The following is a 15,558-nucleotide window of genomic DNA, read 5'->3' as shown; positions in this document are numbered from 1 at the left end:
ATAGAATAATAGAGCCTTGCACCTAGAAGAATACTTCTTATAGAATAGAGCCTTGCACCTAGAAGAATACTTCTTATAGAATAATAGAGCCTTGCACCTAGAAGAATACTTCTTATAGAATAGAGCCTTGCACCTAGAAGAATACTTCTTATAGAATAATAATAATAATAATGTACCTTTGAGCCTTGCACCTAGAAGAATACTTCTTATAGAATAATCATTCTAATTTGTACCTTTGAGCCTTGCACCTAGAAGAATACTTCTTATAGAATAATCATTATAATAATAATGTACCTTTGAGCCTTGCCCCTAGAAGAATACTTCTTATAGAATAATCATTCTAATTTGGAGTGTTGCAGGTTTTCGGCTTCTGCAGTTTCTCTTCCTCTCATTAAGATATGGTTGCCTAAGGTTGCCTCAGTCTGTATTTGGAAATGAGTGTGCATTATTAAAATAATTCACAACTATTAGTATAATATATATTGCAATAATAATGTATGGTTGTCACAGACACAATGCCAATAAGTCCCACCTGCGCTTGTCTCACAGCACACCAGTGTGTTTGAGAACCACTGCTCTACACCAGTGGTTCTCAACCGTTTCAGACCGTGACCCCCAAAATAATCATATTTGAACTGGGGACACCCCCACCCCGATGTGCACCCCACCCCGATATGCACGTAGGAGTTGTAGTAGTTGAGGCATTACATTTAGTTTGACTCAGTTCTACAGATACATATTTATGAAAATAGCAGATCTACAAACTCACAATACCTTGCACATGTTTGCCTCTTTCTTATATTATTTGACAATTTGGCCAATATCTGACCAGTTTTTATAGTAGTTTGTCGATTACTTTTGGTGCAGTAATCGTCTCTTTTCTTTCTCCCCCCCCCCAGGTATTAAAAATGTATTAAAAGTCCTTCAATTGTCACGTCACTGTGATCACTGGATGAGAACCACAGGTCTACACTATAGGGAACGCTTCTCTAATATGTCAGGAAAATAAAGAATCCTGCTGCATTAGAGGACCGTTCACATCTCTGGTGTGTACTGTACTGTACCTTTGGTGTATGAAAGAGTTCAGGCAGGTGAAGATAAGCAGGGGCACCATGGCACACAACGTCATCACATTGTTGAACTTCGATTCCAGAACGTTCCGCGTGTCCCCAACCACTGCAGTCCCGTTGACCGTGCTATTGACGGCGTTGACGCCATCAGTGGATGGGTCCTTAAGCCTACTGGTGAAGTACTGGGGCAGAGAATCACATTATGATGTGTGATGCGTTTAGATTGACACAAGTCACTTAATGGTGTTGGAAACAGGTGCATTCATACATCATGACAAATTATCTCACAGAGGTACAATAGTATAATTTAGTTCTGCACCCTGAAAAAGCTGAACAATTTAAGATGTAAACAAAAAAGGTACTTTATTGTCCTAAAGGAGTCAGGTTGAGAATTTAAAAAGGAAAAAAAAGGAAAGAATGGTGGATTTGAGAAGCTAGGCACATTCTCCAGACAGATCCATGATCCTGAGTGGGACCAGGTGGTTTTGGGTGGGAGCGTAAACAAACAATTGATCCTTTTAAACTGAAATGAGATGACCCTGCCTCCGAATACAGCCTGACCTTTTAAGCTTTTAAAAGGTCAGGTTCATTGGTCTATTCTGTTTAAAAACAGTAAAAAAATAATAATACATTTGCTTTTCTTCCTTTATTGATACACTATACAGTAGAGATGGACAGGAAACAGGGAGAGGGATGGGGAGAGACACGCAGCAAGGGATCAGGATTAGAGCCTATATGTGTGGTATGCATCTGGACAGCTAGGCCAACGGGTGCCCCTTTAAATTAAACAGTAAATTAACAGCAACATGCAAATGAAAACTTTTTTTTGTCCAGTCACTGTCATAATTACCATTGTTGCCGTCATGAAAAAATTCCATGGCAACAGAGTTCCCAGGCCAAGGATGAAGAAAATGATCCACACTGCATTGTATCTATAGGGAAAAGACAAACCAAACCAAGAGGATTTCATAAGTACCTCTATGTCATGATTTAAACAGTTATTGTTATATCACATCACGTACAGCATACTGTAGTTACTAGGCTAGCAAACAAAATGATGGCGCTTTGGATTCCAGCTACAGTATAAATAGTATCACTCTAATTTTGGATGCTAACCAGGTCACAGATTAAGAAAAGTTCATTGTTTAGTTGGTAATGAACAGGAGTAAGGCACATTAGGAGGAATAGTCCTCTCCTAAAGTAAGCATTTCACGAGAAACACAGGTTCAGCACGGTAGCAATAATGAGTGGCGAAGGGAAAGCCATTAGGCTTGTAAAAACGGCTTGTCTTACTTATCCCTCTGTGCATTGATAGCCGTCATGTTTTCTGCTGCACGGTGTGAGGCACGTCTTCAATCAGAGGTTGGCACCAGGTCTGAAATCACAGCAGAGTAACAAATGTCTCATTAGGATATTAGAAATATTCTTGCAACTTGTATATATTTATATCAGCAAACTGTATTTGCAAGCGGATACTATTAGGGGGTGAAACAATCAATTGAATGAATAATTATTTGAAAAAAACAGGGCACTCTGGAGTAAAAAAAAGAGGATCAGCCTTTATTTAATTAAAATAAACTGGAAACTGCCAACATGTTTAGACATTGGGAGATCTTCATCTGGGCGAAATGCATAAAATACATAAATACATAAAATACTCATGCCATTTACAACTTGAAATTAAATTTGAATGCTCTTTGTTACAAATAGACCTAAAGTTATTTATGACTGCTAAAGAATTATGTATAAAGATATCCGTAACTTGAACTTCCGATGAATATTTACTATAATAATGTACTTTATTACCTTATTTTACGGTCCAAAATAATTAAATAAATATAAAAATACACAGATTAATCAATAATGACAATAATGATTAATTTGCAGCCCTATGGCAATGCCATCACTGGCATTGGATGATTAAATCATAAAAGGTGCAATGCTGACAGTCATGAGACTCAAACTCTCCAACACTGGTGAAATCAATGCATCTTACTCAGAGTGAAACAAACGTGAACAAAGAAATCCATGTGATTAAAAACTACCGCAGACAGTGAGCCTGAAATAAACAAATGAATCCTGGTATTTTGCTGGTAACGTTGCATCACCATGTGTGGAGTCACCAAACAACCTTCAAACAATGAAACATTGCATCACTCTCTTTAGTGGAGAAATCAAAATTAAAATTAGTTGCAAGCATTCTCTACAACAACACATCTTTCATAGCAAAACATTTTTTCTTTTATCAATATTCTTTGTAAACTTACTTGGGAGGAGGAGGCCTGAGTGATTCCTATGGATTGCCTGAGGTAGACCACAAAAACTGTCTGGGAGCTATATGATTTTCTTTTCAATACTTTGCAGAGATCGAATGGGAGGCAAACCCACTTCACAGCCTTGCATCAGACCTGCCCCTCTGCACATCCCAAGGAGCAGCCCTCCCGTTCAAGGGCCTACCCTCCACCCATCTCTCTTCTTCCAGTTCCACCCCCTATCCCAGTTTCCCCTTCTGCCCTTCCTTCAACCTCCCTCCTCTCACCCGTGATCCCAGTCTCCACAGTATGCTCCCTTGAGTCCCTTCTTCTCCATCATGACATTCATCATGTTTTCTTCCACATTCATTTCTTCTCCTAGTCCCTAAATGTTTTCATCTTCTGCTCTCCCCTGCATGTTAAATATTGCTCTTGTCACAGGTCGTCTCATCGCCCTTCCTGCACAACTTGCCTCTAACATTTTAGTTTTCTTTTTTTGGAGGGAGGGGGCATAAAAGCATTTTTATGCTTTATTTCAGATACTGTTTAACCAAAAGACAGAGGGAGAGGGGAGGTTAATTGTGAGACAAGGGGGCCTGATTCAAACCTGGGTTCTTGTGCTCACAGCGCATGGTCTGTGTGGCTGTGCACCAAATGGCTGAACCACCGGGTACCCACAACAGCACAGCTCTTCTTTCTTAGGGCCGATTCATACTCCTATTTTACCGCTGTTTCGGCGCTGTAGTGCCGAAATGATTTCGGCTCGTCAGAAATTTTCAGTAGCACCGAAGAGCCGACTTTAGGACGGTACCCGCCCCCCCGAACCTCAAATGACGTCACATTGTTGGCTCTACAGAGCCGAACCGACTTTTATTCGGCTCTAAAATAGGAGTATGAATCGCGCCTTATCCTAACGTCTCCCCTGCCTCGTCTCCATCTCTCATCCCATTCATTTCTTCACTCAATTCATCACAACCACCCATCATCACTGACTTTTATCCCCTTTTCTTTCTCCTCCCCTCGCTTTGTTGTGATGGAACACACATGTGCTTAGATAGTTAAGTGACAACTTTCCCATACAGAATAGCTGTTCATAATGTCCCTCCCTCCCTTTTTAAACAAATAATCTCCTTTATTGTACACAAGGATGAATACACTTAAAGCCATTTGGCATCCTGTCAGACAGGCCAGGCAAAGTTTAGTTTGGGTCCACTATGTGGAGGCTGTGGATCAACATGTTTCCAATCGCTAAGAAACGGCACCATCCAGATACTTTCCAAACACTGCTGTAGTGTGTGGCCTAAGCAGTGCTGCACAATACACTCGAACACAAACTACAAAACTAACAATTGTGAGCATTCCCACTCCTGAAATGTTTGCAAACGTGAAAACTCTGTTCATGCCAAGGGTTGCAATAGATTCCTGATATCACTGGGTCGCAGAGGTTTTTCCTCTATGGAGAAAAACATTAACCTGACTGACTCAGGCCCAATCGCTAAAGAAAGTCGTCCCTTTATTATACTGTACATTTATTCTCTCATTTACTGCATTACTGTATTGCACTTCTGGCTAGACGCCACTCTTCATTTCATTGTCAAAGTATTTGTATACTATGTGCAGTGACAATAAATTGAATCTAATCTTTTTCTCGCCGTCAGTTGATTCTTCAATCTTCATATCCTCAATCTTCATTTGTTTATTTTTATTGCAAGATGGTTCTCAGAAATGAACAGTTGTGTTCCTCTTGAGAAGATCTTTTGAGAAATGGGCTTGAAACATTTTTTAAGATTTGGCAACCTTATTTGAATAATATGGAAACATTGTCCTGTTACTGTATCAGAGATGTTATAGGTTAGTTACCCATGGTCTTGAAACTACTTAATTTCTATACAGTAGATTTGTCTCTTCTGTTTTTTGTAATTTTTGTATTATTTTATTTTTATCTTCATTATGCTTTAACTTGTCTTCTTGTCGGTGGGTTTGTATATGGGGAGGGGGGAGGGTTGTGGTATGTGTAATTTTGTGAAAACAGGAGCCTGATTGAGAAGGTGGCCTATGTTGTGTGCAAGAGAGACAGAAAGGCAGGAGGTCATGAGAGAATACATTACTGCACAATACATGCCTTCTGGCATGCCAATGAAGCCATGGAGTGCAGACTGCAGAGCAGAGGCTTCCAGTTCATGTACAATAGAATCCCCACATGATTCTATGGTAAATGGTTCCCGTGTAGCAGGAAATTACTCAATTACCTATGTCACATGGACGCACACCTGACCTCTCTACTACAGATGTTATGATCCTCCTTGTGAGATTAATGTGACTAGAAACTTTAGAAAGCATGGAAATTATCTTTTGACCAGCCTGGATTCGGATTGTTGGATTCTTTTAACTGAATGAAATAGATTTCTCTTTTTCTTTCTTTTTAAATCGTCCAATAAAGGCTGGGTGCTCCGAGTCTAAATCTCTATTCTGAATAAAACTATGGGTATATTTTGTGTTAACTATGAAACCTTGCGTTTTTGTCACGTCACGTCACTCACAATCCCCATATATTGTGAATTTGTGAACAGGTCTCGTGACATCATTATGACATAGGTCTTGTGACATCACTATGACATCATCAGGGATGATAGTAAATTCCATGTGTTGATCCTTCCTTTTCGATGTCTCCCTTTTGACTGATACCCGTCCATTTAAACTCTAGACGGGTTTGCCCCAAAGTTATTTGTGCAGCCGTGCCCGGCAGCCGGCGAAAACTAGAGTTCTCAACAGGCCCGAAAATTAAGGCCCGGCCCTACCTGGGCCCTCATCAAACCCTGTACACTCAAGACACTGCGGTGGCAGTGTCTTGAGTGTACAGGGTTTGATGACACCCTATGCCACCCTCCATATATGGACTATGGAGCTGACCTGTTCTGACATTCCATGTTGATCATCTGACCTCATCAAACTCTGTACACTCAAGACACGCTCCAGGAGTCTTACAGGTATTATGTTGTTAAGTTTTCTCTAAATCTCCTTAATGACATAACTCAATGTTTATTTACTGAAATTAGACTTCCAAATAAAGAAATTACAGATATTTTGGTGAAATATTTTCCTTTAAACTTTTGAAAGATTGAACATCAAATGAAATATCATAATATAGTCAATATATTGCCCAATCTTAACCGTATCACTGCCACCTGGTGGACGCAAGAGCCAACGCTCGACTGCCGACCCGGATGTACTTGGTTTTAGTGTGATGCACGTCCGTTTGTGGTGTCCATTTTAGATGCTAAATATATAGCGTCAATGCTAGCAAGCTAAAATGAGGCCATCCTTGCTCTAGAAAACGCCAATGTTCCAATCTGGATCACCGGATAATCAGAAAATACCTCTGAACAGCGGTTTGTCAAAACCATGGAGAGCTCTGTAGATTTAGAGTTATTCTGCTTTTTAGTCAGCCTGTATATATAGTGTATACAAGAAGTGAGCGGCAGTGCGCATGCGCAAAACCGGTCTAGAAAGAAAGGCCAAGCAAAACCATTTTTTTAAAATACAGCGATCCCGTTTGATATCAATAATAAAGCTTATTTGACAAGAGCGTTCTGCCAGGAGCAGTTGACAGTTGGATTTTAATTGGCGGAACGCTCCGTCATGAGCAGTTTGTGTTAAGTCAGCCTACCAAAGTAGATAGGATTTTGTCCCCTCTCCCTGCCCCTCTCTCCCTTTCCTATAAAGCACTTGTATTGTTCAACATGCCCTCAGTTCTCCCTCTCTGGCCCTCATGACAGTCAGTCCAATCCAGCAGAGCAATCCAATAAGGCCAGACTTTATTACAGCCAATGGAATTAAGAGATGCCGCAGAGTGTGTCCTAAGGCTGACGGATGCCGACCTGCCCCGTCAGGCAGCCACTGGTCCAGTAACCAGTTGCCGGTCATCTGTCCTAGCTCTGCTAAAAACGTGCCATCAGGTAAATGCCAGCTGGCATGAGAGTGAGGGATCCAGTTCTAAAGAGGTGCAACATACAAAAACCTACTCAGGGGGGCACTATGCCGTTTGTCCACATTGACACACACATAAAAAACAAACCAACTGCTTGAGAACTGCAATAGAAATGTAAAATGGTACCAAGCAGACAGTAATTTATCATTTCCTTCTAGCACACTACTAGTATTCAGAAGAAAAAAAGCCAAACTCAACTAAATCACAGAGTTCAACAAAAGAGGGCTGAGCACAGATGTGTTTTGAGTCAGTCTTTTTTACATAAAGGTCTCAGCCTACATCAGCTTGATCACAAGGCTCAGTCCTGATTAAAGATGACATGAGGGCATAGCCAGAAGATATATGTAACAGGTTGACCTACATATCTCATATCACACACACACACACACACACACACACACACACACACACACACACACACACACACGTTAAGTACTTAAGTGTCAACGGCAGCAGTGGCTCAGGAGGTAAAGCAGATGTCTGGGAACCATCCTCAGTGATGTATCCCAAGGTCATCACGGTTTCGGGTCTCACAACATCATACCCCTCACTCAGGTGACCCAGCCGGGGTGATCAAGTCCTGACTTACGTCCCAGTGGCTACTGGCTAGCTACCCACAATCAGTCCCATTAGGTCACACAGTCCGCTGCTCTGCCAGGACTGGGAGGTCTGGCGCATGGAAGGACTAGGCTCTGTGGGTTGACTCCTGTCTGGGCCCCTCCTACGTCTCACCAGGTCCACTCCTGCTCTCACCAGGTGCAGCGCAGGACCTGTGCGTTGCACCAGACTCCCAGCACCAGACACTTCATTCAAGAGTGGCGGATTGAGTATTAATAAAAAGGTTCAATCAATTAATATCAGTGACACACGGAGATACAGCTGATGGGAGGGGTCTAAAAGGCACTGCCACAGATCACCAACACCTTTTAGAATTAAGCATAGCAAACATTCAATTGAATAAGTGAACAAGTTCAAACAAGTAAACAGCAAATATTCCTGCTTGTCCTGTAGTGCAGGGGTAGGCAACCTTAGGCATGGGTGCCAACATTGGCACAGGGGAGGGTGGTCACTGGCACACTGGCATAAGTGTGTGAGAGAGATATTTTATTTTAATATTAAGAAGTATTCAAAAAAAGTTTAGTCTGTGAAATGAAGTCCCCTCACATCTTACACCCTGCACATAATTCTACATTCACTCAAACTCTGGGCTCTGAGTCTGTGTGAAAGAAAATATGCCACATAAAAAGGTTATGTACAGCCTATGGACAATCAAAATCAGATGGAAATATTACATTTTTGATGTGGTGGCATAATTAAACTTTATGTTGATACGGCACACTGATTATCAAGAAAATTAAAACATGGCACTTCATGACAAAAAGGTTGCCGACCCCTGCTGTAGTGTACTATACAGTACTTTGTAAACTGCATCTGTGTCATACTCTTAACCTGAAGCAGAAGCTTCTCCTGAAGCAGAAATAAATCAGTATTAGAACCCAACTGATTAGAACATTAGTATATCCATCTGGTCAAAACCACAGAGAACTCCCTAGATTAGGAGATACAAGCCTTTCTTTCTGAGCAGTAAACAGGGACGTGAACGGCAGCGCACATGCACAAACAGCAAGGAGTATGGTGCAGAAGGAGAGGCCAACAGTCTAATGGTTAAATGGTAGCCTCTATATCGACACGATTATAGGCAAGGATAAGATACTATTGCTGTCGATTCATTCAGTGGTTCATAAACTGTGGTGCGTGCGTGCACCCCTTGTGGTGCGCGGACGCCTTCTAGGGTGTGAGTGACATGAAAAGGCTAATGGTGGTGCTATGGTTTTATTTTAAATATATTAACATTTGCCAATATATGGCAAATATATGCAGAATATAGCCTGTGCTGCAAACATTGGGAACCGCTGGATTAATTGAACACACAACGGTTGCCACATTTTTGGGTCAGATTTTGGATAGTCCTAGACCACTGATTAGTAATACCAATGTATTGACTGTCTTGATTTTATCAAATATATTCTAATCAATTTGAAAAACTTAGATTGAAGTTTTTTTATTTTAGCTTTTAAGCAACAGAAAACACATCTGAAACATGCCTTTAACAATAAGAAAACACCATAAGCACAAAGCTCACAATGTATTGCAAATGTGACTCATTGTAGATGGTCCATTTTGGAAACTTTTGTCACCCACAATGCAGACATTAGGTTGAAGTAGTTAAAGATTGAGACATATAATATTGGCTGCATAATTGCATATGCTGAAAAATAAAAAAGGTCAAATAATGGGTGCTATATTAACGGCCAGATCGATAGATCGTCTCTAGCCTGTAGGTACAACTGGGAGAGGTATTATGTTGGTTCAGCAGCACGAGCAAACTGAGAAAATGAGACAGAGTGTTGGTACCACAGCTTTAAACAAACCAGACAGTACTTAAGTTCTCCCATGACCACATACCTAGTCTTTTAAGTTTAGACAGGCTATTACAGGAGGCTTCACCACCAGGTTAATAAACAACAACCACCAAGAGAATGTTATTTAGAACATGGTGAACGCTTGAAGCCACCACACTGATTTACTGAAGCCAGGACCGGTTACCTTTAGTTTAGGGGCTAAATCTGTAGGAGAGTCACAAACAATAATCTTGGGGCTGGGAGGACGCTATACACAGATCCCATCCCAGTCAAGACAGGACAGTCACAGTCACACACAAGCCAATTACACACATCAGTGCACTAGCAGCAGGTATATTGACTGCGGACACCAGACGTGAAATTGCACAGGCTTCTTTTAGTCTCATCTCTGGCTGTCCTTCACGTATGCACAACAGTATCTGCCATCCACAACCTCCACTAAATGGTGCATTTATATAGCGCCTTTATCCAAGGCGCTTTACATAGATTGTGCATTACATTCACCCATTCACACACACATTCATACACCGATTGCGGCGGAAGCCATGCAAGGTACCAACCAGCACATCGGGAGCAATTTGGGGTTCAGGACACTTCGACATGTAGACAGGAGGAGCCGGGATTCGAACCGCCGACCCATGGATCATTGGACGACCTGCTCTACCTCTTGAGCCACAGTCGCCCAGACGAACTGAAATATGACCATTGATCATCATGCAAGCCTGTACACAACCACACATGGTTTTATGAATTTGTCAATGTACTGGTTTTTTCTCCCTGGAAATAAAAACGTCTGGGTTTCCGAGGCTAATGTACTGGTGACTAGGCGCTGGTGTAATCCGAGTACATTTTCAAGAATGCGATCATGGCCCAGGCTGTTTGAATAAATACAAGCACTTTACAGATGCCAGTCTCGCCCATGTTTGTGCAATATACTGTGGAGGATTGTTCCGATTTATTTTTGAGTGGTGCAACCACTCCCTTACGGAGCTATGTGTGTGTGTGTGTGTGTGTGTGTGTGTGTGTGTGTGTGTGTGTGTGTGTGTGTGTGTGGCTGGGTGGGTGGGTGCCTGCCTGCCTGCCTGGGTATGCGCACGAAAACAGCATGGTTGTTTTTCACCACCTGTGCGCAACCTAACACACACACAAACACACACGCACATATTAACTGTATAATATATATGATGATTTTGTGTGTGCCAGTACAGTACAGTGACAGTACAGTACAGTAGAGGGTACAGTAGAGGGACCGGCACACAGTCATTTCTCTACCGTTTCGGACACGGGGCGGCACACCGGAACCAACCACTCCCTTACGGAGCTATGTGTGTGTGTGTGTGTGTGTGTGTGTGTGTGTGTGTGTGTGTGTGTGTGTGTGTGTGTGTGTGTGTGTGTGTGTGTGTGTGGCTGGGTGGGTGGGTGCCTGCCTGCCTGCCTGGGTATGCGCACGAAAACAGCATGGTTGTTTTTCACCACCTGTGCGCAACCTAACACACACACAAACACACACGCACATATTAACTGTATAATATATATGATGATTTTGTGTGTGCCAGTACAGTACAGTGACAGTACAGTACAGTAGAGGGTACAGTAGAGGGACCGGCACACAGTCATTTCTCTACCGTTTCGGACACGGGGCGGCACACCGGAACCGGCCCGGCCCCCTGGGCGCGTTCCTGGGGGTCTGGAATACCCATGGTCGAGGCAGGCAGGCTTCAGAAGTATGGAAGTGTATACTTTTCCTATAGCATTAGCATGTAACACGTGGCCTTCACATCTGTGCCTGATACTAGTAGAGTTTGTTTTCCTAGAAAGACGTATAATATAAATGTATTCATTTATCCTTATGGACAATGTCCTATAATGCTGAATTCCAACTTCACAGCTTGTCTCCTCCTGCTTTTACTCTTGCAAGGAACAGGCGAGCCGTGAGTGAATCCAAAAGGAGAATCTGTAGATCAGTATTTTTATAAAAATCACACCTGTGTGAACCGAGTGGTGCAACTACACATTTATTGTTATAGTTACTGTACTGTAGACTTTGTTTTTTTTAAACATCTTGAAGTGGAAGTGGAATTCATGCACGCACGCAGCATTCATGTGTGTTGCTACGTGCTAGCCTGGCTAACGTTACTTTTTTGCTACTACAGTAGGCTGCACGCATGGACACACGCGCTGCGCACACACGCACCGCGTTCATGCACGCACGCAGCATTCATGTGTGTAAAAAACTCACGTTCCGTTCAACTTCACAGCATACAGTGTGCGTGGCTGTGTTGCTGCCTGTTTGTAAACATATATTTTGTCTATGCCTCTCTCTCTCTCTCTGTAATCAGCAGGCGACAGTGCAACACTATCTCTCTGTCTCTCTCTCTCTCTCTGTAATTAACAGGCAACAGTGCAATACTATAACAGTGCAATTCTGTCTCTGTTTATGGCGCCCCTACTGGTACTCATGAGTCACACATGAGTCACACACAAACATAGGTTAACACGAAGGTAGTCACATAGGTAGGTGAACACGGACATTGCTGTTCCTTGGAGTAGTTGCACCACTCAAAAAAATGCTGTGATGTAAAAGTATTACATCACAGACTTAAATAGTGAGAAATTAGTAAAAGCTTACACCATGGTTATCTGATAAAGAAATATGTACTATACTTAAGTTAAATGTTGTAGAACTTTGTAAGGGATGGTAATAAAAAGCTTATTGAGCTGTTATTGAGCTGTGGTGGTTAAGGTGAAAATTATGTCATAGTGGCTGGTATGACGTAATTTCAAAAGCCAGACGTGTGCCAGAAATACACATTCACGCTTATTAAAGATCATACATAAATTATAATCCGCATTTCGTATAGTAGATTGAATCACTCACTACTGCTTGTCATCAGAGTTAGTCTCATGTCAATCATATGGCCTTCATTGGGCTTGTCCTCACACAACCAAATGTGAGCTAGATAGACTTACTTGAGACATTGAAATACATTTGATGAACCCAAACTAATAGCTATAATAAATTAGAAAGTATCCCCACAAACACAGACCACAAATGAAAATTCTAGACAGATAGCCATACATAGTCAGATATCTTCCACATGGCTGGAGAGAGGTTTGCCAATGGGCATTCTGTAGCTAAACCAAACAAACCCAGCAGGCCTAGGTTACAATGTTGGGGTTCTGATACTCTGCCCGTCTGCCAGACTAAATCACAGAGAGACAACATTGACCCTCAAACACTTCTGACAGTTAAATGCAATTTGTTTACAACATTGGAGGACAGGACTGCAACCAAACTTCCTGAGACTTGACATATCTTCACAGCCATAACAATATCAGCACACAAAAACTGCCATTTTAATTAACAACTTAAACCCTATAATTAGTTGACCAGAGTGCCCGAGGGCTAAAATATGGACCCTCCCAGACCCGGACTGGTTCAAGTGGTTAAGCAATAACTATCTTTGGGGGGGGGGGGAAAATCACACCTGTGTGAAGTGAGTGGAGCAACTCCGTGTGGGGGTCCCCCTGGGATCCAGAAGTTCCAGGCCCACAGGAACGTGCCAAAGCTGCCGGCCCGGTTCCGAAACGGTTGAGAAATTACAGTTACAGTGTGGGGGTCCCCAGGGGGTCCCTCTACTGTACTGTACTGTCACGCCCGAAATCATCATATAAACAGTTAATGTGTGTGTGTGTGTGTGTGTGTGTGTGTGTGTGTGTGTGTGTGTGTGTGTGTGTGTGTGTGTGTGTGTGTGTGTGTGTGTGTGTGTGTGTGTATAGGAGTGGTTGCACTTGCACCACTCAAAAAGTGGTAGATAGCCATGAGTCGGCAGAGAAACAGGCTGTATGTGGTGGTCGTAGAGCAAGTCTTACCAAAACAGATGCAGATCAAAGTGTGCTCTACTCACCATCACAGAAACTTAAGACTGGATTCTTCACGAAACACACCTGAATAGCGCCCACTCTGTGGTGTTAACCCCAGTCAGAGCAGATGTCTCATCCTTAGTCACGGGAAGCACTTACTTAGCACAGATGAGTGACATGCAGATGGAGATTGTGCCCCTTTACTTGTTTCAATAGCTACTCTAAGCCTTTAACAGATCTTAAAGCTCCTGACAAGTCGGTAGCTACTGGCTCCCAACCATTACATTTACACCGTTTATCCTTTGATTTACGCCTAAGAAATGTTGTAATAGAATTGGCTCCGTGAGGGCTGTCAAAACATGGTGGGCACTGGGTAGACAAAGGAATGCAGCCATAGTACAGGACAAAATCCACCAAAGGATGTGGATGAAATGAAACACGGGAAACATTTTTTTTGTGCAAGTTAAATGGGCATCACATGCTCAAGTAACCCCAAATGACAACCAGGGGTTGAAGAAAGTGGTTCCCAAACTCATTGTCCTCCAAGTGACCCACACCCCCAATATGCTCTCAATCCCAATTTCCAAGAGCACTAGCTTCCCCTCTGAAGTCAGTTCAAGTACTCTGGGTAAATGACTGCCTGATGAACTGGCAGTAGCCAGCAATGAGAACCCCCCCTAATCACCATGACAAAGACTACTCACATCACTGTGAAGTTCAATGTTATATATACACCATACCACAACGAGAAACAGAAGCAGGGTTGAAATTACTAAAATTACATGGACAGGTCAATGTCCTGTACACATTTTAAAACGAATGTGTAGTAACAACAACAGGTGTTGTTACTACACTCCCTGTGGTACAAAAGTGTATTAAAACAAAAAGGGGCAAGGACCAACACAAAGGGTAGATGTATATCTAAAATAGGGGTTGACTTGTAGAACAGCCTGGATAATGAACTAAAGCTATGCACATCACTTAACAAATTTAAAAAGCTATTTAAAGGTAGAGTATTAAATAGATATAAAACATTATCATAAGATCATTATTACTATTATTATTATCATAAGATCATTATTAACACTATTAAACATTAACATAATATTATTATCATAAGTCTAAAATGACTAAGTTCTAAAAAATGCCTTATTTATTTCTGTTTCCTTTGTATTATGTTTATTTTCTTTGTATACATTTTGTATATTTGTTTCTTTTCTTAAAGGCTAGGCAAAATAAGCTTTGGCTTCAGCCTAGACCTTTTCGGTGCTACCCCTTTGTTAAAAACTTAAATGCAAATGATGAAACTTAACATGTAAATGTAAAGCACCGAAATAAACTATTCATTCATTCATTCAAAGACAGATGTTCATTTACACCCACTGTTTGCTGACATGGAAAACAAAGCCACCATTCTAGTTCTCTCCTCTCCTGGGCAGGGTCAACAGACACACAAATAGCCCCAGACACATGCAATGATATCCCAACCAGGACAAACAGTGAAACACCCACCCAAGTTAGACATGACCTATACTTAAATTTAGATACAGCGAAATAGCAATACACAACCATGCCCTAGTTGTATAGTACTTGTTTACAACAAAGAAACAATGCCACAACTAAAAACAAGAATTAAATAAATGGGACGAATAAAAACAAAGCTGCACATACGTAGTAAGGAAAATGTGCCTTGCCTTACTACAATTTTGAGACATTAGTCATTTCCATTTGACTCATCATGCTGCCAGCCAGCCAGCCAATGCATTCATGCTAGCAAGCTGAACACGTGGGCGCAAATGCATTCAAAGTATTTACTATTCTGCCACAGGACATTTCATCAGCCGGGTTTTTTAAACGTTACATGCAGCAAACGTTTTTAAGTTGTGTAAATACAAAAAACAATGCTAAAACGTGTTAAATGTTAGTCTGGCCCTGGTTTTATAGTGTAGTTTGATAACTTT

General features: G+C 41.7%; 1 protein-coding gene across 5 annotated transcripts in view; it reads right to left on the bottom strand.

The window, feature by feature from the left end:
- The window catches only part of LOC306931694 (equilibrative nucleoside transporter 1-like), a 52,909-nt gene that overhangs the window by 12,032 nt on the left and 25,319 nt on the right, over nt 1-15,558 (bottom strand). For all 5 annotated transcript variants that reach the window (XM_079513250.1, XM_079513252.1, XM_079513253.1 and 2 more), the window contains 3 exons: nt 2,364-2,445; nt 1,921-2,002; nt 1,065-1,252 (listed from right to left, as the gene is read on the bottom strand). In XM_079513250.1, coding sequence (XP_079369376.1) covers nt 1,065-1,252; nt 1,921-2,002; nt 2,364-2,392 — 299 coding nt within the window. In that variant the 5' untranslated portion in view covers nt 2,393-2,445. The remainder of the gene's footprint in view (nt 1-1,064; nt 1,253-1,920; nt 2,003-2,363; nt 2,446-15,558) is intronic.

Source organism: Electrona antarctica (assembly GCF_951216825.1).
Source record: "Electrona antarctica genome assembly, chromosome: 10".
Lineage (NCBI taxonomy): Eukaryota > Metazoa > Chordata > Actinopteri > Myctophiformes > Myctophidae > Electrona > Electrona antarctica.
Note: the sequence above shows the minus strand (reverse complement) of the source record. Positions and strands in the feature narration are given on the sequence as shown.